We start from the raw sequence: 20,718 nt of genomic DNA, 5'->3' as shown, positions 1-20,718 counted from the left end.
CCAAGTACAGAGAATTTATCCATGGAGACAAACAGTAAGGATTGGTTTCAAACTTGCTCATTAACCCATTGCTCTCACCAGTTATGGGCTTCCCAGACTCGAGTTTGATCCCTGGATCGGGAAGATCCCCTGGAGGAGGGCATGACAACCCACTCCAGTATTCTTGCCTGGATAATCTCAAGGACAGAGAAACCTGGAAGGCTACAGTCCACAGGGTCGCAAAGAGTGGGATACTACTAAAACAGCTTAGCATGCACGCACACTGGTGGCTCAGTGGTAAGGAATCCGCCTGCCAGTGTAGGAGTCGCAGGTTCTGTCCCTGGGTAGGGAAGATCCCCCGAAGGGGGAAATGGCAAGCCACTCCAGTATTCTTGCCTGGGAAATCCCATGGACAGAGGAGCCTGGTGGGCTACAGTCCAAGGGGTCCCAAGAGAGTCGGACACAACGTACTGACTAAACAACAAAAATGACCAATTACAAACGGAAGTTGGTTCTGATAGATTCAGGGTGAATTTGTATTGCCCACCTATTAAGCAGAGGCCCTGTGAGAGGTCCTGGGGAATAAAGAGTGGGCTGTATTGGGAGTGAGAGGGTACGTGTATCAATCAGCGTGCATAGGACACAGGCCTGACGGAAGAGGGTGCTGTGATGAAGGCCACACCACCGTTAGGAGAGGGCCCCAACTCCTGGGGAGGAGCAGGGCAGCCTGTCTTTCCATGCCCACCTCGGAGGCTCTGAGGCTTCGGCCTGAACACTGAGCACCCTGCCCCCCCCAGACGTGGCACAGGCAGGACGGGGGCCCCCAGGGCCAGGCTTTCCGGCTGGGAACTGGGATAAAAGCAGCATTGGGAGCAGAAACATGACCTCTAGAAACTGAATCTTTTATGCACAGCTTCATCCTTAGCCTTGGGTAGCAGGACTCCCTTGAAATTATTTTTAAAAAATGAACAGGAAACCAACTTTGACAAGCTTCACAAACCCTGGCTCCGAGGACTTTCTTCAAGACATTTTTTTTTCCTGCACCTGAGGTTGGGCCTTTGTGGGAGTGAAGCACCTCTTTGGCTCTTCCTGGCATGTTTTCCAAAACAGAGAAGCAGAAATGAACGTCATTGTTTCATCTGATTAAAGAGGTTACAGGTGTTTCTTATATAAGTCAAGTTTCTGAGGGCCCATGTGCTGTGGTCATAGATTGGGGTTTGCTGCCAGACAACAGGCAACGAGAACACCAATCAGGAAGTCTCGAGAAGGTCAGGGTCACACATCCATTGCGCGCCTGCCATGCACCAGGCCTGCACCAGGCCCTGTATGAGGTTTAATCCTCCCCTCAGCACAGTCGTGGATATGTTTTTTAATTCCCGTATCTCAGAAGGAAGCTGAGGCTCAGAGAGCTTGTGTACATCGCCAAACACACACAGATTACACAGACTATGAATTGTTGTTGTTCAGTCGCTCAGTCGTGTCTGACTTTCTGTGACCCCATGGCCCGCAGCATGCCAGGCTTCCCTGTCCTTCACCAACTCCTGGAGCCTACTCAAACTCATGGCCATTGAGTCAATGATGCCATCCAACCATCTCATCCTCAGTCATCCCCTTCTCTTCCTGCCCTCAGTCTTCCCCAGCATCAGGGTCTTTTGCAATGAGTCAGCCCTTCACATCAGGTGGCCAAAGTATTGGAGCTTCAGCTTCAGCATCAGTCCTTCCAATGAATATTCAGGGTTGACTTCCTTTAGGATTGACTGGCTTGATCTCCTTGCTGTTCAAGGGACTCTCAAGAGTCTTCTCCAGCACCACAGTTCAAAAGCATCAGTTCTTGGGCACTCAGCCTTCATGATGGTCCAACTCCCTCATCCATACATGACTATTGAAAAAACCATAGCCTTGACTATGCAGACCTTTGTCGGCAAAGTGATGTCTCTGTTTTTTTTAGCATATCAGTGATGAAGCTCAAATTCATTCACAGGCCTATGTGAGGTTTTCTGCAAAATCACAAGGCCTTCTCCTTTGGGGCTATGGTTGCCTCACTTTTCTTATTTGACTGGTAGCTTTTAAACTTTGTTTTGTTAATCTCATCCCACCATTAAAAAAATACATTTTTTCCATTACAACCTGGACACACATATATGTCTGTAGACCTAAAAGGAAAATGTCACCAAGTGCTATTTACCCTTAGTAAGTATGATGCACCCTGAAAATTTCTTTTCCAATTTTTAGTATTAGTTGCAACTTTTAAATCGATTTCACAAGTCTGTAGCAAGGAACAACCCACAATCTGAAAAATGGTGTTAGTTACAAACTTCTCAAAAGTAAGCTCTTTCTTGTCCTCTCTCTGTCCTCCCTTATCCTCCCACAGCACAGCCCAGAACAGGATTTGCACGCTGGTGTGCACCAGTGTACCAGTGTTTCAAGGACTTGGCATTCATAGATATTAGTTCATTCAGTTCCAACAGCAGCTGTGTGAAGCAGGTACTATTAGCCCATCTTACAGATGAGTACTGAGAGCTGCAGAGAGGGTCCCGTGGTGGCTCTAGGTCTCAGCCACAGAGTGTTGGTGCCCAGGTCTGAACGCCAGCCAAGCTCATCTGGATCTGGCATGTGAATAGACTGTGGTGTGTGCCACTTGTGTTAATACATGGTTCTCCCCTGGGAGCTTTCTCTAGTGTTTTCCAGACTGTGAGTACCTAGTGCAAGGGTCCACAGCAATCATTTGGAGACTTAACTGACAACTTTATAAAGCAGGGTTTCTCAGCCTCTGCACTGTGGACGCTGTAGCCGGCATAATTCCCTCCGGTAGGGGCTGCCTCAGACACTGCAGGCAGTATAGCATCCCTGGCCTCTACCCACAAGATGCTAGATGCCAGCAGCACCCACACGTATGCGTATATACACAAACGCACACACACACACACACACACAGAGTTATGACAACCATAAAGTCTCTAGACTCTGCCAAATGTCCCCCGAGCACAAAATCACCCCCAGTTGAGAACCACTGCTCTAAAGGGACAAAAACTTTGGAACCACTAAAGAACATTCTAAGTTTTGCTGCTTGTAAATTCAGTCCCAGAGAATAGCAGAGGTAGGTTTCGGTCAGGGGTCTAGGAGGAGACAGGAGCGTACTTCCTGCGTGGCTGTACCTGAAGAAGGTTTAGTGACGGGTCCAACTACAAAGAGGAGGGTGAGATTAAAGGAACCCAGAGCAATGATGAGGTCCCAGGGAATAAGCAGCTGAGAGGCCTTTACCACACTAGGGGAAGGGCCAGGGAAGGGGGAGCAGGAGCTGGAGCCATTGAAGAGGGGCTGCCTGGCAGAACTGAGGAGGCTGACCCCTGCCAACCTCTAGGGCAGGAGGGGTGCTGGGAATCTATAACCATGCAGGAGGGGACCCCAGGAATCACTAACCAGATCTTGCCCTTCTCTCCAGCACATCTGCTGTGCTTCCCATCTGCCAACCCAACAGGAAACCAGGAACAAGGGAACAGAGGGCCTGCCCTGTTCTGCTGTGTGCCCTAGGAGGTGGGCCAGTTGGACTGGCAGGCTTCCTTGTTCTCCAGCTGTCCACAGAGGTCCAGCTCCGGGTCACAGGACAGGGCAGAGGAGAATGCGCCTAGGGAGTCATTCGCACGTGACCAGCTTCACCTGTGCTCCGCTTTATGGCCTTGGAATCTCAAGGGAGGGAGGGCACTTCAGAGCCAGTAATTCCCAACTCCTGTTATCAGTGGAGGTTTTGTCCCAGAGAAACAAACAAGAAAATTAAAATAAATAAATGTAACTGAAGAATTGATGCTTTTGAACTGTGGTGTTGGAGAAGACTCTTGAGAGTCCCTTGGACTGCAAGGAGGTCCAACCAGTCCATTCTAAAGGAGATCAGCCCTGGGTGTTCTTTGGAAGGAATGATGCTAAAGCTGAAACTCCAGTACTTTGGCCACCTCATGCGAAGAGTTACTCATTGGAAAAGACTCTGATGCTGGGAGGGATTGGGGGCAGGAGGAGAAGGGGATGACAGAGGATGAGATGGCTGGATGGCAGCACCGACTCAATGGACATGAGTTTGTGTGAACTCTGGGAGTTGGTGATGGACAGGGAGGCCTGGTGTGCTGCAGTTTGGGGTCGCAAAGAGTCGGACATGACTGAGCGGCTGAATAGAACCTACAACACAGCGCATTTCCTTCTTGTCTCAGTCCCATTAGAATTTAGGGCTGTTCATGGCCACAAACAATTCTGACCAAAACCATGTGGTAGCAGAGGGTCTGAGTTCTAGGCTGGTGCTGCCTGGAGCTGACTGTCGGAAGGTGGGCAGTTGTATTTCATTTTTGAGAAATGTGTCCCTTTTGATATTACCCAAAAGACCCACATGACCAGACCAGTCTCTGCTGTCAAAGAGAGCAGGTTAAAGAGAGGAGCAGACACGAGACTGTCACTTCTGTGCCGTAAGAGAAGAGCTATAATCGAGGCCTGATGAAAGGTTCTGGGAGTGGATAAAGGAGCAATTCATGTTGTTGGAGACACTTAAGGAAAGCCAGACTTCAGGGTGAGTCTCAAAAAGAGGCCAGACAGACAATGGGAAGAAGCCTTCCAGGTAGAGCTCAAGCAAGACAACGCGAAAGTGCTAAGTCTACGGAACCACAGATACCTGTGTGTGTCTATAGCACAGGTCAGCGAACTACAGCCTGCAGGCCTGGCTCAGCTCTCTGCTTGTTTTCATGTGGTCTTCAAGGGAAAAGTGGGTTTTACACTTCTTTTAATTTTAATTTTTTTTTTTTTTAAATCTGGCCATACCACATGGCACACAGGATCCTAGTTCCCTGACCCAGCGATCAAACCCACACTCCCTGTTTTGGAAGCATGGAGCATGTATTGGAAGCATGTATTGGAACCACTGGACCACCAGGGGAGTGCTCACATTTTTAAATAGTTGAAGAACATTTCATAACACATGAAAATTATATGAAATTCAAATTTTAGCATCCATAAATGAAAGGTTATTGGAACTCAGCTACGCTCATTAATAGACAAATTTTCTATGACTGCTTGAGCCCTGCTGGAGTCGGGTAGTTTGCAACTGAGATGAGGCATTTTACAGAAAACATTTGCTGACCCAGAGTGAAGTCTGCAGTCACGAGCTGCGATGGGCAGCTAGAGTTATGAGGCTGGAAAGTGAGGTAGGCAGTCACATCATGGCATTAAAAGCTGCCGTAAAGCTGGGCTTCACCCCAGAGTGGAGCTTGTGCTGTGCTCAGCGTTCAGTTGTGTACAACTCTGTGCGAACCCGTGGACTGTAGCCCACCAGGCTCCTCCATCCATGGGATTTTCCAGACAAGAATACTGGAGTGGGTTGCCGTTTCCTTCTCCAGGGTATCTTCCAGGCCCAGGGATCAAACCCACTTCTCTTGAATCTCCTACATTGGCAGGCAGATTCTTTACCTCTATGGGGGGAAGCTCCCCATAGTGGTGAGAGGTTGATCAGAAGTTTTAACAAGAGCAGAGACATGATCACATTTTCATTTCCTAAAAATCTTTGTTCTAGAATGAAAATAATGGGAGACAGATACGCGTTTTTGGAGGATGAGAAGTTGACAAGGACTTACCTGGTGGTCCAGTGGTGAAGACTGCACTCCCAATGCAGGGGGAACAAGTTCAAACCCTGAAAGGGGAACTAAGATCCTGCGTGCCTCATGGCATGGCCAAAAAAAATTGTTTTTAATGATGACAGTGAAGATCCAGAGTTTAGGCAAAAACAGTAGGAGATGGAGAAAGGGACATAGACCAGAAGAGATCCTTCTGTGATCAACCACCCTGGACTCAGTACGTGTCAGGTTTGGGATTGAGAGGGGATGGGGGAAAGGGAGTCAGAGATGAATCTTAGGTTTTTAGCTTGAATAAGTGAGTAAAATAAATGACAGTATTAACCAAGACAGTCCCTGGAAGAGGCAGATGGGGGTGGAGTTTGCTTGGGATGCATTGATTCTGAGGTAGTGTGGGATGCCAGGGTTTGGGGGATGATCTGATAGACAGTTGTCTCTTCTGTCAATCTGTAGCTCAGAGAAGGGTCTTGGCTAGAGAAAAAGATATAAAAGCTTCCAGGCAAAGTAGAGGCTGAGGTCACCAATCCCATCTTAAGGCATGAGTCCTCCCATGCATGTAACAGAAGAGAAGTGGGTCAAAAGAATGGGCTTTCCAAGTGGGTTCCTTGGATACCATGGGGTTAGCAGCTGTTTTGCAAAGGGCTGAGCAGGTGGAATTTCCACCCCAACTTCACCTAGAGCAGTCCCTCTTTGATCCATTTGTAGCAGGCATGTACCTAAGCAGGTTAGAATAAGTTCCTCTACCTAAAGCCCAAGAGTTGAGGTTCTATAAAATTCCTTCCTGTTCTGGAAGAGCACTGAGATTGTGTCTTCAAACCCTCTGTCTCCAGGTGAAGAATATTTCCAGTCCTTCTCATTGTTTCCTTGGTTGTTTTGTTTTTGGTTTTATTTTTTTAAGTCTACAAGGAATGACAGTGAGAAGAGCCTTTCTTAAATGCCCCCAGTGGCCACTGATCACAAGGGGTGAGGGGCTACCCTAGAGGGAAGGTGACCCCCTTCACTGTTGTGTTCCTCATCTGAAGAGGGAGCAGTCATTTTAACCCCACAAGGCGACTAGAAGTTAAAGGAGATCCTGGTAAAATGTCTGACACTTGGCAGGCACTCTTAAAATGGGAACTTGAAGCTTCCTACCCTATCCATCACCTTGACCCCTGTTCTATGGGAAACGCTCGAGCAATGAGAGCGAGCTGGCGGCTCTGGCTCCTTTCACACGTGTCCCCCTTGCTGCTGCTCTGACCTGATGATAATCCTCAAGTGACTGTCCCTCCCTGCAGCCAGACCTTAGCCTGGCCCTGCTGCCCCTCCCACTGCCTCTCTCAAGTCCACCCTAGTGACTTCGAGATTGGAAGATTTTCTGCTCTCTAGAAGGCCCGTGCTGAGTCTCAGTTGTCTGCCCAAGAAACATTTCCATTTGAGAACAATTGGCATTTACTGAGATGCTGGAGGCTTTTTATGGTAACAAGCTGAAGCTTCTGATTTTCACATGAACACATTGAGTTTTTGCCTGTGACTGATCCACAGTCCCAGGCCAGTGCCTCAGGCACCCCATGGTCCAAGCTCCGACTTATTTGCTCTATTCTTTTCGGCCCTCTGAACTGCTGCCGGACCCTTAGCGGCCTCATTTCCAAGTTTAGGCCTCTGGGGTTCTCAGCATGAATCTCAGGATCCCAGGGGCTGAGTACTCACAAGGCCAAGCTCCTGAGTTCAATCAATAGTGAGCCTAAACTGAAAAGTGAGTGTGAACACACGTGCGACACCCCCTCACCTTACCAGGCTTCAAGTGTCACCACTTCCTTTTTCCAGAAATGAATTCAAAGCACAAATTCTGCTAACAGTGGGTCATTCATCCACTCAGTCATCAAACTCTTTGGAAACCTTCTGTGTGCCTGGCTCTGTGTCTGCCGCAGGATGCAGACATAGGAGCCCATGCAGCAAATTGCTAGAACCAGATCTGATGGGGCCATGTAATGAGGGTTTCAGCAGAGGTCCAAGTGAAGCCTGGAGAGGCCACTGACTTCTCCCTGAGACACAGAGACAGAGAGAAGGTAACCTCTGAGCAAGATGGAGCCAAGAAGGGAAGAGGAGAACGGATGTTCCAGGGAGAAACGACAGCATCACAAAGGCGACTAAAAGCGATAACCCATGGCCATAGTGATTCCCTTAAACATCCGTCTTCTGGTCATCTCCTCCAGCTGACTTCTGGGAAGTTACTCATGAAGATGGCTGCACAGCCCATTATTAATAGCGAACCATTTATCTATTCTTTTTCAAGTTCTTTTCCCATTTATCTTATTATAGAGTATTGAGCAGGGTTCCCTGTGCTACAAAATAGGGTTAGGGTTAGGGTTAGACATGTGTGTGTGTAACAGTCAGTTTGCTGTACACCTGAAACTAATATAACATTGTTAATTATCCTCCAATATAAAATAAAAAATTTTTTAAAATAACAAAGCACTCCCCTAGGAATTAGAACATGCCCCCTCTTACACTGCCAGCCATAAACCATGGGCCACCCCTGATGCCATCCCCCTTCTACTATGCCAGAGTTCTTCTCTACTTTAGGAGTTCCAGCAGCATGGTGAGTTTTGCGTGTTAACCAAGGAACTGAACCGGCAGCTCCCAACAGAGCACTACTTACAATCTAAGTTGGGTTGATGATTCCTTTCCCACCATATTTTAAAAATCACCCAGCTTGGGAGGGAATCTGCAAAAATTTCTCAACTAGCCATTATCCTTCAGCACCTGCATTCTTAGCAGTGAGGGATCTTTTATGATTTCGATACCAGTTTTTTGCTCTTCATTTAGCCGGAGCAGTGAATCCAAACCTGGAATACACTGAAGCAAAGCACGCAGGTGATGCCTTTGTCAACAGCAGCTCTTGCAGCATCAGAGCATCTGGGACTATTTTCATCCTCTTCCACGTCACTCGTTCCAGCAATCTTCAGCAGAGTTACTCCATCTGAAGTTTTGCCAGATGTTCACTTCGTTTTTCTTTTTCCTGGTCACTAATAGTAACATTCTAAATGCGCAGTGACTCTTTAAATGTGTTTCTCATTTTGAATATTGCTACCCTTTCCTTGCAAGAATGTGGCATCACCTTTGGTCACAATAACCTCTCCACCTTTTCCTAGGTCATGAAGCAAAACATCTTAAAGACTGAGGGTTCAGCTCACTTTTCCAAATACTGCACCATCAGTAGCAGCAGCTTTGTTGGGTTCATTCCATGACACCAAACCTTGGAGCTTCGGTTCAGTTCAATTCAGTCGCTCAGTCAAGTCCAACTCTTTGTGACCCCATGGACTGCAGCATGCCAGGCTACCCTGCTGCTGCTGCTGCTAAGTCGCTTCAGTCGTGTCCAGTTCCGTGCGACCCTATAGATGGCAGCCCACCAGGCTTCCTGGTCCCTGGGATTCTCCAGGAAAGAACACTGGAGTGGGTTGCCATTTCCTCCTCCAGTACATGCAAGTGAAAAGTGAAAGTGAAGTCGCTCAGTTGTGTCCGACTCTTAGCAACCCCTCTATCCATCACTAACTTCTGGAGCTCGCTCAAACTCATGCCCATTGAGTCAATGATACCATCCAACCATCTCATCCTCTGTTTTCCTCCTGCCTTCAATCTTTCCCAGCATCAGGGTCTTTTCAAATGAGTCAGTTATTCACATTGGGTGGCCAAAGTATTGGAGCTTCTGCTTCAGCATCAGTCCTTCCAATGAATATTTAGGATGAATTCCTTAAGATTGACTGGTTTGATCTCCTTGCTATCCAAGGGACTCACAAGAGTCTTCTTCAACACCACATTTCAAAAGCATCAATTCTTCAGTGCTCAGCTTTCTTTATGGTCCAACTCTCACATCCATATATGGCTACTGGAAAAACCATAGCTTTGACTAGATGGATCTTTCTTTGTTGGCAAAGTAATGTCTTGCTTTTTAATATGCTGTCTAGGTTGGTCATAGCTTTTCTTCCAAGAAGCAAGTGGCTTTTAATTTCACAGCTGCAGTCACCATCTGCAGTGATTTTGGAGCTCAAGAAAATAAAGTCTGTCACTGTTTCCATTGTTTCCTCATCTATTTGCCATGAAGTGATGGGACCGGATGCCATGATCTTCATTACTTAAAAATGGAAATCTGGTACTCCCCGGTGGTCCAGTGCTAAGACTCTACACTCAATGCTGAGGGCCTGGGTTCGATCCCTAGTCAGGGAACTAGATCCCACATGTACCAAATAAGAGTTCACTTGCATCTTCACCAAATTTTGTATCTTTGGCATTAATCTTGGTGAGATGAAGAGCCAATGTGCCAGACCCTGGCTTGGTCTAGCAAAAGACAGTGAGTACTGAAAGCATTTCTGCAAGGCATTGATGGCCAGCCCAGCACGGAGCTTGGGCTGTTATAACCCCAAAGTCAACTTTCATCCTATTTCAAATGAGTGTACCAAGAGCATTTTCAGTAATTACAACCAAAGACTCACTGGGCATTGGCAGTTTCCAAAGTGAACATGATGGACTGGACATTGGAAACCACCAGTATCCTGGAAGCCCTGTCTCTTAGCTTTTGATGTATTAGTCAAGTCAGGAGATAGGTAATCTTAATTCTTGTGCCTTCAATTCCTAATTCAGCATTCAGTGTTTTCCTGTCCTCTATTGTAAGCATACCCTTTGAACCTCTGTGGTTACATCAGAAATCCTGCTGCTGGTCTCTGTCTCCATTTGTAGAAATTGTGGCAAATGGAGCAGTCTCTGCAGGGTTTATCACGGGTTTGGGCTGCTTCTTTAGCTCAACAGTTACAGTGTCCACACGCAGCATCACACTTTTCCTGATTTCCACCAGACTGGCACCTTTGCTAATCCCAAAGCCTTCCACAGCAGTCAAGCGTGCCAATGCACTCTCACTGGTGGTGCCACCCCAGCTTCTTCATTTGTGTGTTGGCAGCATCCCGATCACATCTGATGCGATGTGATGTGTTTCATATTTATCCTTTAAGTCAGTTGACCTGGCAACAGATACCTTATCTTTTGTTACTTTGAGGCGTCCCCAGCCCTGTTCTGTAATCATTCTTCTTGCCCCTGCTCTTCTTCATAGTAAGGATTTCCCCATCTGCTAGGAGGTCTACACCTTGAAGCATTAGGCCTTAGGCATCTTCACCGGATTTTGTATCTTTGGCATGAATCTCCGTGAGATGAAGAGCCAGTGTGCCAGACCCTGGCTTTGTCTAGCAAAGGACAGTGAGTACTGAAAGCATTTTTGCAGGGCACTGGTGGCCAGGCAGCGAGGCAGGCCCTCCATGAGAAGGGAGAGGTCGAACACAGCATGCACACCCAAGTTTCCGAAGTGGTGATCAGATTTCCTTTTTTTTTTTTTAAATTATGGCCTGTCGGCAGGCCACATTTTTTTTTTAATATTTGTTTATTTATTTATTTGGCTCTGCTGGCTCTTAGTTGCAGCACACAGGAGCTTTAGCTGAAGCGTGGGAACTCTTAGTTGTTGCATGTGGGATCTAGTTCCCCGACTAGGAATCGAACCCAGGTCCCCTGCATTGAGAGCGCAAAGTCTTAGCCACTGGACCACCAGGGGAGTCTCAGATTTCCATCTTTAAGTAACCTTTTTTAAGATGGGCTAGAGACAGTGACTCAGTGAACAAAAACCAAGCAGAAAAGGATGTATTTAGGGCAGGAATGGCTTAGAAGATAGAAGGCTACACATTGGAGAGATTTTCTGAGGTTGAATGGGCTGGATTTAGTGTGGATGAAGGGATGGGCCAGCCAGCAGGACAGCCAGGTGCTGGGGAAAGGCGAGTGGTCAGGTGAGTGCAGGGGCTCACTGTTGTGCAGGGAAGTCTGAGTGCGCTGGAATGAGGAGCCACATATTCCATGTACTTCTTGGTTCCTAGAGCCATGGTGGCAGATTAGGCCGCCCTCCCCTGTCTCCTTCCCCAGCAGGTCCTTGTCTTCCTCTAGTTCAGCCCAATAACTGATGCTGCAGACTAGAGAGGCATTTGTATTGCCAGATTCTTCGAGCTAAATATGTACCATGTGTCCCGCTAACCTTTACAACAGCGGGAAAAATGTCTAGTAATTAAGCAGAATATAAAGGATGAATGGAGCAGCCTGGCAGTCTCCTGCAGTCATTATCATTCAGAGGAGATGGATGTACCTACTAAGATTTCCATCAACCAGTTAAAGCCAGCACTTTACTCCTGGGAGTCCGGACTCTGTTCACTTACAGTACAAACACAGGTATAAGTGTGAATTATATTTGTATGTGAATGTTTGCAGCCATGCATACACAGGGGCACAGAGGTGTTCTCATGGGTACGCTGGTTGTAGACGGATATACATGGATGTGTGGCATGTACATGTGCACTGGGGCTGTGCATTCAAGTGTTGCTGGGACCAAGGAGCCAGCCCCAGGCTCACTTTCTCTCTGTTTCACCAATGATAACAGAATCCTCTGGAGACCAGTGCTTCAATGTAATGTCATAGGTGATACACTAGTGGGCGCTATAATGAATGACTGTTCAAACAAGACCAAATGCACCCCAGAAATTCTCCAGGTCCTTGCTGTTTGGCCTTTGGGTTTTGATTTGGTCCGTCAGCAGTGGAGACCTAGAGAGAAGGGCACCTTGTTCTCTGATCCTTCACACTAGGTCTGCCCTCGTCTGTCCAGCTAGTTCATTCAGTCAGCCACCACACACTTGGTCAGGCTGAGATAGATTAGCTGTCCATAATTCAGGGTGTACCTGCTTCCCTTGGCTTGTCCCAAAACTGTGACCCCACCATATGAAGGTGGTTTCTAGAGGCTAAGATCCCTGGTGACGTGGATCTTGTCGAGGGGTATCCCCCGGCCAGGTCACTTTCCTGACCCATTCATCAGTTCTGGCGATGGCTTGGGCCACCTGTAGGCGCCATCTCCACAGAGTCTGGGCCAGGGCCAGCTGGGCCTGGACATACTTTTTCTGAGAGGTTGTATTGTTGGTGTGAGGAACCTCTGCCTACAGAGCTGTGGCCCCTGCATTTCCCAAGCTTAGGTGGGAGGCCCACCGACTGTGTGAGTGACACAGCCTCTCAGACCTGGCTCAGACGGGCAGAGGGTCCCAAAGTTTGTATGAGGAGCTCCCTCCAGCTTTTCAGATTCCTCTTCACAGGTTCTTGCCATCACTTTAACAAACTCCATCCTGTGGCGAGTAGCAAGACACACGAGAGGAAGAGTGGAGTTAGTTCCTGATACAAGGTGTGATGGCGTCACTGATGTATCAAGTTAGACAGTCTTTCTTGGAGAGGACCAGTGGGGAGGATGGACATAGGTTGCCCTCTGGGGCCTGGAGGTGGGGAAGGGGCAGGAGCCTCTTTCTCAATGCAACCTGGAGAAGAGAGGAAGAAGGCTCCCCCTTTGACACCCCTCATGTCCACCTGCATCTCAAGCTCCCCCTTCAGCAGCTACAAGAAAAACTACAAGGCAAGCAGTGTTTGCCCTGGGAAAGGCATCCTCGGGGCTCTGGCTCCCTTCTGCTCCCCCTCCTCCAGGGGACACTAGGCCCTGAAACTAAGGGTGTGGGAGGACTGACTTGCCTCCTCCTCCTTCACCAAATGCCCTGAGCCATCTCTGCAGACCTGCCCTGAGACGGGCTGCCCTTTGTTGTAAAGACCCCTCTCCCCACCTCTGCCCGGGGCTGGGACCACTTCTATTCTCCTGTGTGCATGCACGCTAAGTCACTCAGTCGTGTCCGACTCTTTGTGACCCCCATGGACTGTAGCCCACCAGGCTCCTCTGTCCATGGGATTCTCCAGGCAAGAATACTAGAGTGGGTTGCCATGCCCTCCTCCAGGGGATTCCCCACCCAGGAATCAAACCTGTGCCTCCTACATCTCCTGCGTTGGCAGGCGGGTTCTTTACCACTAGCACCACCTGGGGAGCCCCTCCTATTTTCTTAGGGATGTTGAATCAGAGGACATTTTTCCCCTGCTGCACCGTTATTAGCTAGGCTTGAATAATGCATGTTTCCCTGCTAATACGCTCTGTTTGATAATGGACCTACGTTAGTGTTCATTGGAAATTTTCCTGCTGGATACACATGGAGAGTAATGCACATTTATAAAAAGAATTTGAATGCATGTTGAGAAGTGGTGACTCCGTGGTAGTAACTGAATTTTATCAGGCAGTCAGCTTAGACAGCAGCTAGCTGGGATACCAACCTTTGGGGAGCTTTTTAATATACACAGAGCAGGGATGAGCAGGGGGATGGGGGCTGCGGGGAGATGGCCCCCTTTGCACACTGATCACTGTGGGCTTTAGTTCCGGTATTGCCATGTTATCTCAGGTACAGAGTGAATCCCTGAGTCTCCAAGGGCTGAGCTGGGGAGGGGGCAGATGCTGAATAAGGTTGACCATGCCCTTGGGATAACTTTGGGAACATGTCACATAAGAAGATGCTAAGGTCCCACCAAGAGCAAAGCTGCCTCCTGGCCATGTGACCCACAGTAAGTCACTTAAGTCACTGTGCACCCCAATTTTATTATTGATCCAGTATGTATAATAACTACCAGTCAGGGTTGTTAAACACATAAAGACCAAATGAAACGATTATTGAGGGCCCAGTATGGACAAGGTGCTGTTCTAGGCATTGAGGACACAGCAATGAACAAAACAGATAGAAATCTCTGCCTTCGTGGAGCTTACATTGCAACATAGAATGACAAAAACCACTAAGAAAATTATGCATATGATCGAAAGTTAGGGATAAAGTCCCTATCTTTAGGGAAGGGGATAGGGAAAGATGGGTTTGGAGGTATAGTTTTGAGTGAGTGGTCAAAGAAGTCCTCCAGGAGAAAGTAGTGTTTGCTTCAGAGGCTTCAAGGAGAAAAGGGAGCAAGTTATGAAGATATCTGGGGAAGAGCCTTCCAGGGAACTGGCAGGCTGGAGCGAGCAGCTGTTGTATTATTGGAACATCAGAGGGGCGCTTGCAGCTGGAGAAGAGTGATGGAGGTGGAAGATGGGGTCAGAGAGGTCTCAGAGAGGGCCGATTAGTCCAGGCAGGCCCTTTAAAAGACTTGGCTTTTACTGTAGAAGAGTTGGGTTGTCCCTAAAGAGTTTTGAGCAGAGATGTAATTTGGTCTGACTTCTGTTTTAACAAGATCCCTCTGGATCTCGTGTTGAGAATAGATTAGACGGGGGCAAGCGTGGATGATGGAGGACCATGGCAACAAGAGGAAAAGTCTCAGAGATCTGAACCAGGGAGATAGATGTGCAGACTGCATTGGGGATATATTTGGAAGTTTGCTGATAGATCATGTATGGGCACAAGAGAAAGAGAGGTCAGTGATGCTGATTTAAGTTCTAAGGTCCTCAGTCCAGGGCCTGTACGTAGCAAGTGACAGTTGCGGTTGTTACCACTGCTGGTACCAGTCAGCAGAGCTGAGCCGTCTGGCGGGGGTTGTCTGGGATTCAGCAGAAAACCAAGCCATATAATCAGAGACAGGATAAAGCCCTGGGTAACCAGTAGAATGCCTTGGGTCCACAGGGATACTGAGACCCAAAGGAAATTAATGGATTCAGAGAAATGACCTTTGAAATTGTGGAGTTCTGGCTCTGGGGCTATTTGTGTGCTATTTGGTCAAGTCCTGATGAGCTATGGACTGGACTCAGTATTCGATCAAAACCAATTCAATCCATCAGGCCACCACCTGTGCCAGAAACCATCCCCAGGGACCTCCCAGGCTCAGCTTCTCCTGTCCACAAGGTTGGCCGGTATGGGCTGAGCTTGGCCAGGCAGATTGGCTCTGCTCCTCATGTTCTCATCCTTCTGGGGCCAGCCACGTCTCCTCCCAGTGATGGCTGAGATTCAAGTCAGCACGCCTAATCTGTCAGGCACCCTACAAGCCTTTGGACATGTTAAGGCCTCCATAATGACCAAACCCAAAGTCACGGGGTGATGAAATACACTCCACCTCTTTAGCAGGAAGGACTAAAGTCACATTGCAATGGGTGTGGATACGAGAGTGACAACTTGGGGACCTAATCCAATGTAACACCTGGCCAGGGCTGGTTCAGAAATTGGTCAGACTGGATCAGGTGAACAGAGCTACAGAGGGCAGGCTGCAGGGCCTCCCATGTCGATGCTCACTACCAACTTGCTGGTAGATCACCCTGGCTGCCTCCAGGGTGCTATAGAGTGCCAGCCTCTATAGCACCTCTTCCTCCATGTTTGAGACCCTGCTGCACTTGAACCCTACCCTTGGCATATCTCTGCACAGAGAGGCTTCTGACTGTGACCCACCATGGAATGTCCCAAGCTAAGAGAGGGACCATTCTAGAAGGACCTATCCCAGTCCCAGATGAAAACTTAACCTGATTTTTCTTTCGTTCACCTCTTTTCTAGTCAAGAAGCAAATTGAGTTGAAGTCTCGAGGCGTGAAGCTGATGCCCAGCAAAGACAACAGCCAGAAGACATCTGTGTGTAAGTGTCCGCCTTGCTGAGCCTCTTGCTTGAGGTCAAACCCGCCGGCGCTGCGACCTCGGGGAAGCCAGATGATGCTGCAACCGGTGTTCCTTCAGCCCCTCTGCCCGCAGCCCTGGTCTGCGCATGCGCACACTGACCTCATGGCCAGTGAGCAGCCCTGGGGCCTGCCCTTTGTCTTCTTGAGTTCCTCCTCCCATCCCCTCCCGTCTCTTCTTTCTCCCTCACTTCCCATTCTAACTACAGTCCAGGGAGTCATTACTGCTACATTTCTTTCTTTATTTTTCCTTTTGAATCACTTCCACCTGCTAAAACAATCCTTTTTCTGGCTCCTTGTCTAGGAGTCAGTGAATGCCAGCTGGGATACTGGAGGCTTCAGGGCCCTGATTCCAGCTCCCAAGGCAAGATTGGGAAGGAGAGAGAGGGGAATTCCTAGAACCTTCCACCATGGTCTGTGGACCTGGCTAGGCAAAGCATGGACTAGACGGTGGGGGTCTGGCGTCTTGAGCTGACGGGGCGGTGCTGGGGGCTCTCTGCTTAGACACCAGGTGGATTCTGTCCTTGAGCACGTGTTCCTGCCGTTGGTGTTTGAAAGATCAAAGGGTGAAGTCCAATGCCGGGGAATGGTCTGGAATGTCGTCGCCCCAGAAGAACCCTATCAGAGCCTGTGCTAAGGGGGCTTTTGATCTAGAGCATAAGAAGGTTTTCTGGAAGATTCTGGGCCACTCCAGGAGGCTGGACTTGAAAGCAGAGCAGATTTTTCCAAGAAACACTTCTTTTTCATTCTGGAAGTAGAGATGAGGAGCCTCCCTTGGGCCCTCAGAACCTGGCCTTCTGGTCTATCTCCTCCCTCTCTTTGCCTATTTGTCTCATGCCTTTCTCTCTCTCCCTCACTTTCCACCTCCACTGTCCTCCTTCCTTCCACCTTCCTCTCCCTTCACCCAATCTGCATTCCCCTCTCTTTCTCTCTACTTCTGCTCCCTACTGAACCCCTCCATTTCTCTTTCACCTCCACATGCTCATTTTTCCCGTGATGCTAGAAGCACTTGCTGGAGAGAGGCGAAGGGCGGCCGTGGGTGGTTCCAGAGCTCCGTGCTTTGGTGGCAGAGAGCAGGGGGAGAGACAGTTTGGTCCCAATGTCCTGACGAAACCGAGCCTGACTGACTTTTCTCTAGTCTTTCAAGTCCTCCAATTGGAGATGGGCACCACTCCTCACCCCTGGATATGAGTGTGTCGGTCACCCTGCCACAAGGGGACTGGGTGGCAGAGGGCAGACAGGAGGCCCTGCTTCTGTGCTTGACTAGGGGCCTGAGGGGTGGAACAGAGGGTCAGGTCAAGAGTTGGCAGGGAAGACTCGAGACACAGGCTGGACCTGCATAAGCCCTTTCTTTCTTCAGCCACAGAGGACCGGAGGAACCAAGGCAGGCCTTGAGTCCACAGGCAAACTTTAAGGAAATTGCTCTGATGTGGGGAGCAAGTTTTTATTCCAGTTGTGTCCTTGGGTAACTGTGTTACCCCAGGTACTAAACTAGCGCCTTGGTTTCCACATCTGCAAAATGGGGCTGCAAAACTTTACCCTCCTTTCCGCCTAAGGATGCTGTTAGATCTGAGATGGGCCTTCCTGACCCAGGACTTCAGGAGGTCTATGAACTCGCAAGGAAATCACATATGATGTTGTGGGTACATTTGGGGATGGCAGGGAAGGGTCTGTGGTTTTCATTAGTTCTCAGAGGTGCCCAAAACTCCCTCCAAAAGATGAAGAAATACTATTTTAATAAAATAATGCAAAAGCTCTTTAAAAAAAATACTATTCTCAACAAGGTACTGCTTTCCTTTCTGAGATTCTCTCAGAGAGGGATGGGTGTGTGGCTTGAGTTGCCACGGATGCAGGTCCCCAAGTGTGTGCAGGGCTCTGGCCCTTTGTGTTCTGCCCAGATTCCCTGTGGACGGATGTTCTGAACTTCAGGGGAGGCGTGGGCCACACCTGCATCTCCTAGCTCCTACTCACTGCCTTCATCGGAGAGTCTGTGGGCACCCTGAACCCCGGCCGCTGGTTCTCACCACCACGCGTCTGCACCTTCCTTCCCTTTTGGTGGGAGGCATTGTCTTTCTGAGTGTGTTGTGGCTTCTTCCTCATCATAGAGACCGGGGCACAGACCACCTTCCCATCTTTTCTCTCTGTGGCTCACAACAAATTCATGCTACAAGAACTAGGGGCTGGTTTTCAGTAGGCAGGAGAGGCTGAAACTCAGGAAAGAGGGAGAAAGCTTTTTGCCTCTGTAATTTGGACAGTAAACTGGTGGCTGGGATTTGGGTTTGCTTGTTTCTGGGGAGCCTTGAAGGCTCATGTAGGGACGCTGTCACCTGCTCAGTCCTCCCAGAAAGAGAGTGAGCACTGGTTGGGGGCGAGGGTGCAGTGGGAAAGGAGGGCCCTGATCACAGCTGGGCTCACAACTTCCCGCATGGCACCTGAGCCTTATTTCAGGCTGGCTGATTAAAGGGGTTGCAGGGGGGTTCGCTTCACATGTCAGGGGTTGTGGTGTTATGGGTGGGCTTCACCATGACCTCGGCTCTACCGTCCAGCCACATCCTCATCTGTCAGCCTCAACTCTGCTCGCTGAGTGGTGTCAGTACTGAACGAGAGGGCGTGAGAAGGAGGCAAGAACCTGTAGTGCATTTGGAATGTGCTGGAAGGTAGAGTGTGATTCCTAGGCAGCAGGGACTTTGGGAGGAGAATGACTGGTGTGCAGGGTGGAGGAGACAAGGCGTAAAGAATGTGGGCACTTAGCTCAGAAGCCCTCAGGAGGGATGGATAGGTGGTGAGGCCAGCTTGCCAGCAGATGAACCAGCAAGTACTGCTCAGGGCTCCCCTGTCTCTCCTGCCCCCTGGGGATCCAAGATCCTTTCTCTTGGCTTTCCCCTAATTGCAAAACAGGAGACTCCAGGAGGCAGGGGCTTGCTCAGCTTTTGGAGATGACACTTTCATGGTATTAGCCCAGCCTGAAGGGTCCTGGTCTGAGGGGATGGTGATGCAGCTCAGCTGAGGATGTAAAAGCTTTGGAAGTAGAGGTTTGGTGGGGAAGGGGATGGGAGCAGGGGTCAAGCGTCCAGTGGGAGTGACTGGCTTTAACCTGGCAGTGTGGAATGTTGGAGAAAAGGAGGCTGCCCAGGAGGCCTTGTGCTCATCACCCACAACCAGGAGGGTATCCGGTCTCTGGCTTGAGCAGTCTGTCCAGTCGCCAAGGTTACCTTGACCAGCCATGCCCTGGGCTACCTGGAGATTTGAACAGGTTTCTAACTGTAAAAATGAGCTTCAAAATCAGGCCTGAAATGAAATTAAATGAGTCAGAAGTGGAACTGCCCCTGCCCCACTTCCATCACTCATGTGCCTCCTCACAGGTTCCTAGGCCAGGAAGTCCCCTGGCCCCTCTCCCCATGCCCCACTCTGCCAGGAGCCCTGGTGACTCTTTGCCACAAGCGTTCCCATCACTTCATAACCCTCTATCAGGTTCTTGCTGTCCTTTACCTGAACAAACACAAAACTTCCTAATTCATTTTTCAGTAACTGCCCTCCTCCTGAGCAACCCAGTTCTTACAATGCCCTTCTCCACTCAGGTCTCTTCCCATCTTCTTTAGGATCAGACTCAAGTTCCTTCAAAGTCTGACCTCTGTAACCTCACTTTCACTCTTCCAGGCCATTCACTACCCTCCCTCCTTTTCTGGCACACCGAACAACTTGCGATTCTGTTTCCGTGTCTCCACCTTGCTCCCCAAGCCCATCTGTTTGCCTGAAATGCCATTTCTTTGTTAGCATGTATCTAAATTCTACTATCTCAGAAGATAAATGTCACCTCCTCCAGGCAGCCTTCCATGCTTCTCTCAGGAATATGAGGTAGGTCCTCTCTCTGAACTTCCTTGTAGCTGCATCTTTCATTGCCTCCCCACTGTGGTTCCGTAGTTTCTTTCCATAGTTCGTATGTTCACTGGATTTGGAACTCCTTGAAGACAGTGAAGTGATCATATCTGATATCTGACATTGACATCTCCCACCATATCCAAGAAGGGTCTTGTATACAGTAGGAGCTCACTGAATGTGTCTTGTGTACCATGTGCAGGAGTGAGCGGGTGAGTGAGTGATGGAGCACATTGCTCATATGATGGGATATTGAGTGGGTGGGAGGATAATGGACCAACTCAGAGAGCATTGCTCCAGACTCCCCATCACCCTAGAGGGGGTTGTGTTGATCGTGGGGTTGGTGAGGGCTTGATTGGAACTCCAGTTCCTGGTCATTGTCAAGGCCAGGACTCCAGAGGTGCAAGGGAGTTCTCATCTCGCAGCATCTCAAGAACAGTGAACTGCAGGGGCCTGAGAGTTTCCACCTTCTCCACTGGAGACAGGAGAAAACTGATTTTTGTATGCATCCGCCGCCTTTGACCAAGCTTCTCTTTTAGCCTAGAGCACGCACATGTTGGCAACCGTGAGGGCATCGCAGTGCCTGCCAGAACCGCCGCAGGTGCGACCTCAGTGCTCTGGGTCGGGAATGCTCTGGTTACCATTTTGTGTTAAGAACTGTCTGGTGGGAAGAGGTTTCTCAACAGGTTTCTCTCCCGTGTTTTAGCTCAAGTCTCTGCTTTGAACTTCAGACTGCAGCTTTCTCTTACATTCTTTGCCGTTTCTGACCACG

At 49.0% G+C, this 20,718-nt stretch overlaps 1 protein-coding gene across 2 annotated transcripts in view; it reads left to right on the top strand.

Annotated features, from left to right (window-relative positions):
* Positions 1 to 20,718, top strand: part of CSMD2 (CUB and Sushi multiple domains 2) — a 693,739-nt gene that overhangs the window by 349,492 nt on the left and 323,529 nt on the right. For both annotated transcript variants that reach the window (XM_086378081.1, XM_086378078.1), the window contains exon 7: positions 15,956 to 16,033. In XM_086378081.1, coding sequence (XP_086234207.1) covers positions 15,956 to 16,033 — 78 coding nt within the window. The remainder of the gene's footprint in view (positions 1 to 15,955; positions 16,034 to 20,718) is intronic.

Source organism: Bos grunniens, chromosome 3, assembly GCF_055505025.1.
Source record: "Bos grunniens cultivar Pamir isolate PY7600 chromosome 3, Bosgru_T2T1.0, whole genome shotgun sequence".
Lineage (NCBI taxonomy): Eukaryota > Metazoa > Chordata > Mammalia > Artiodactyla > Bovidae > Bos > Bos grunniens.
The sequence above is the reverse complement of the archived record's forward strand: the minus strand, read 5'-3'. Positions and strand labels throughout refer to the sequence as shown.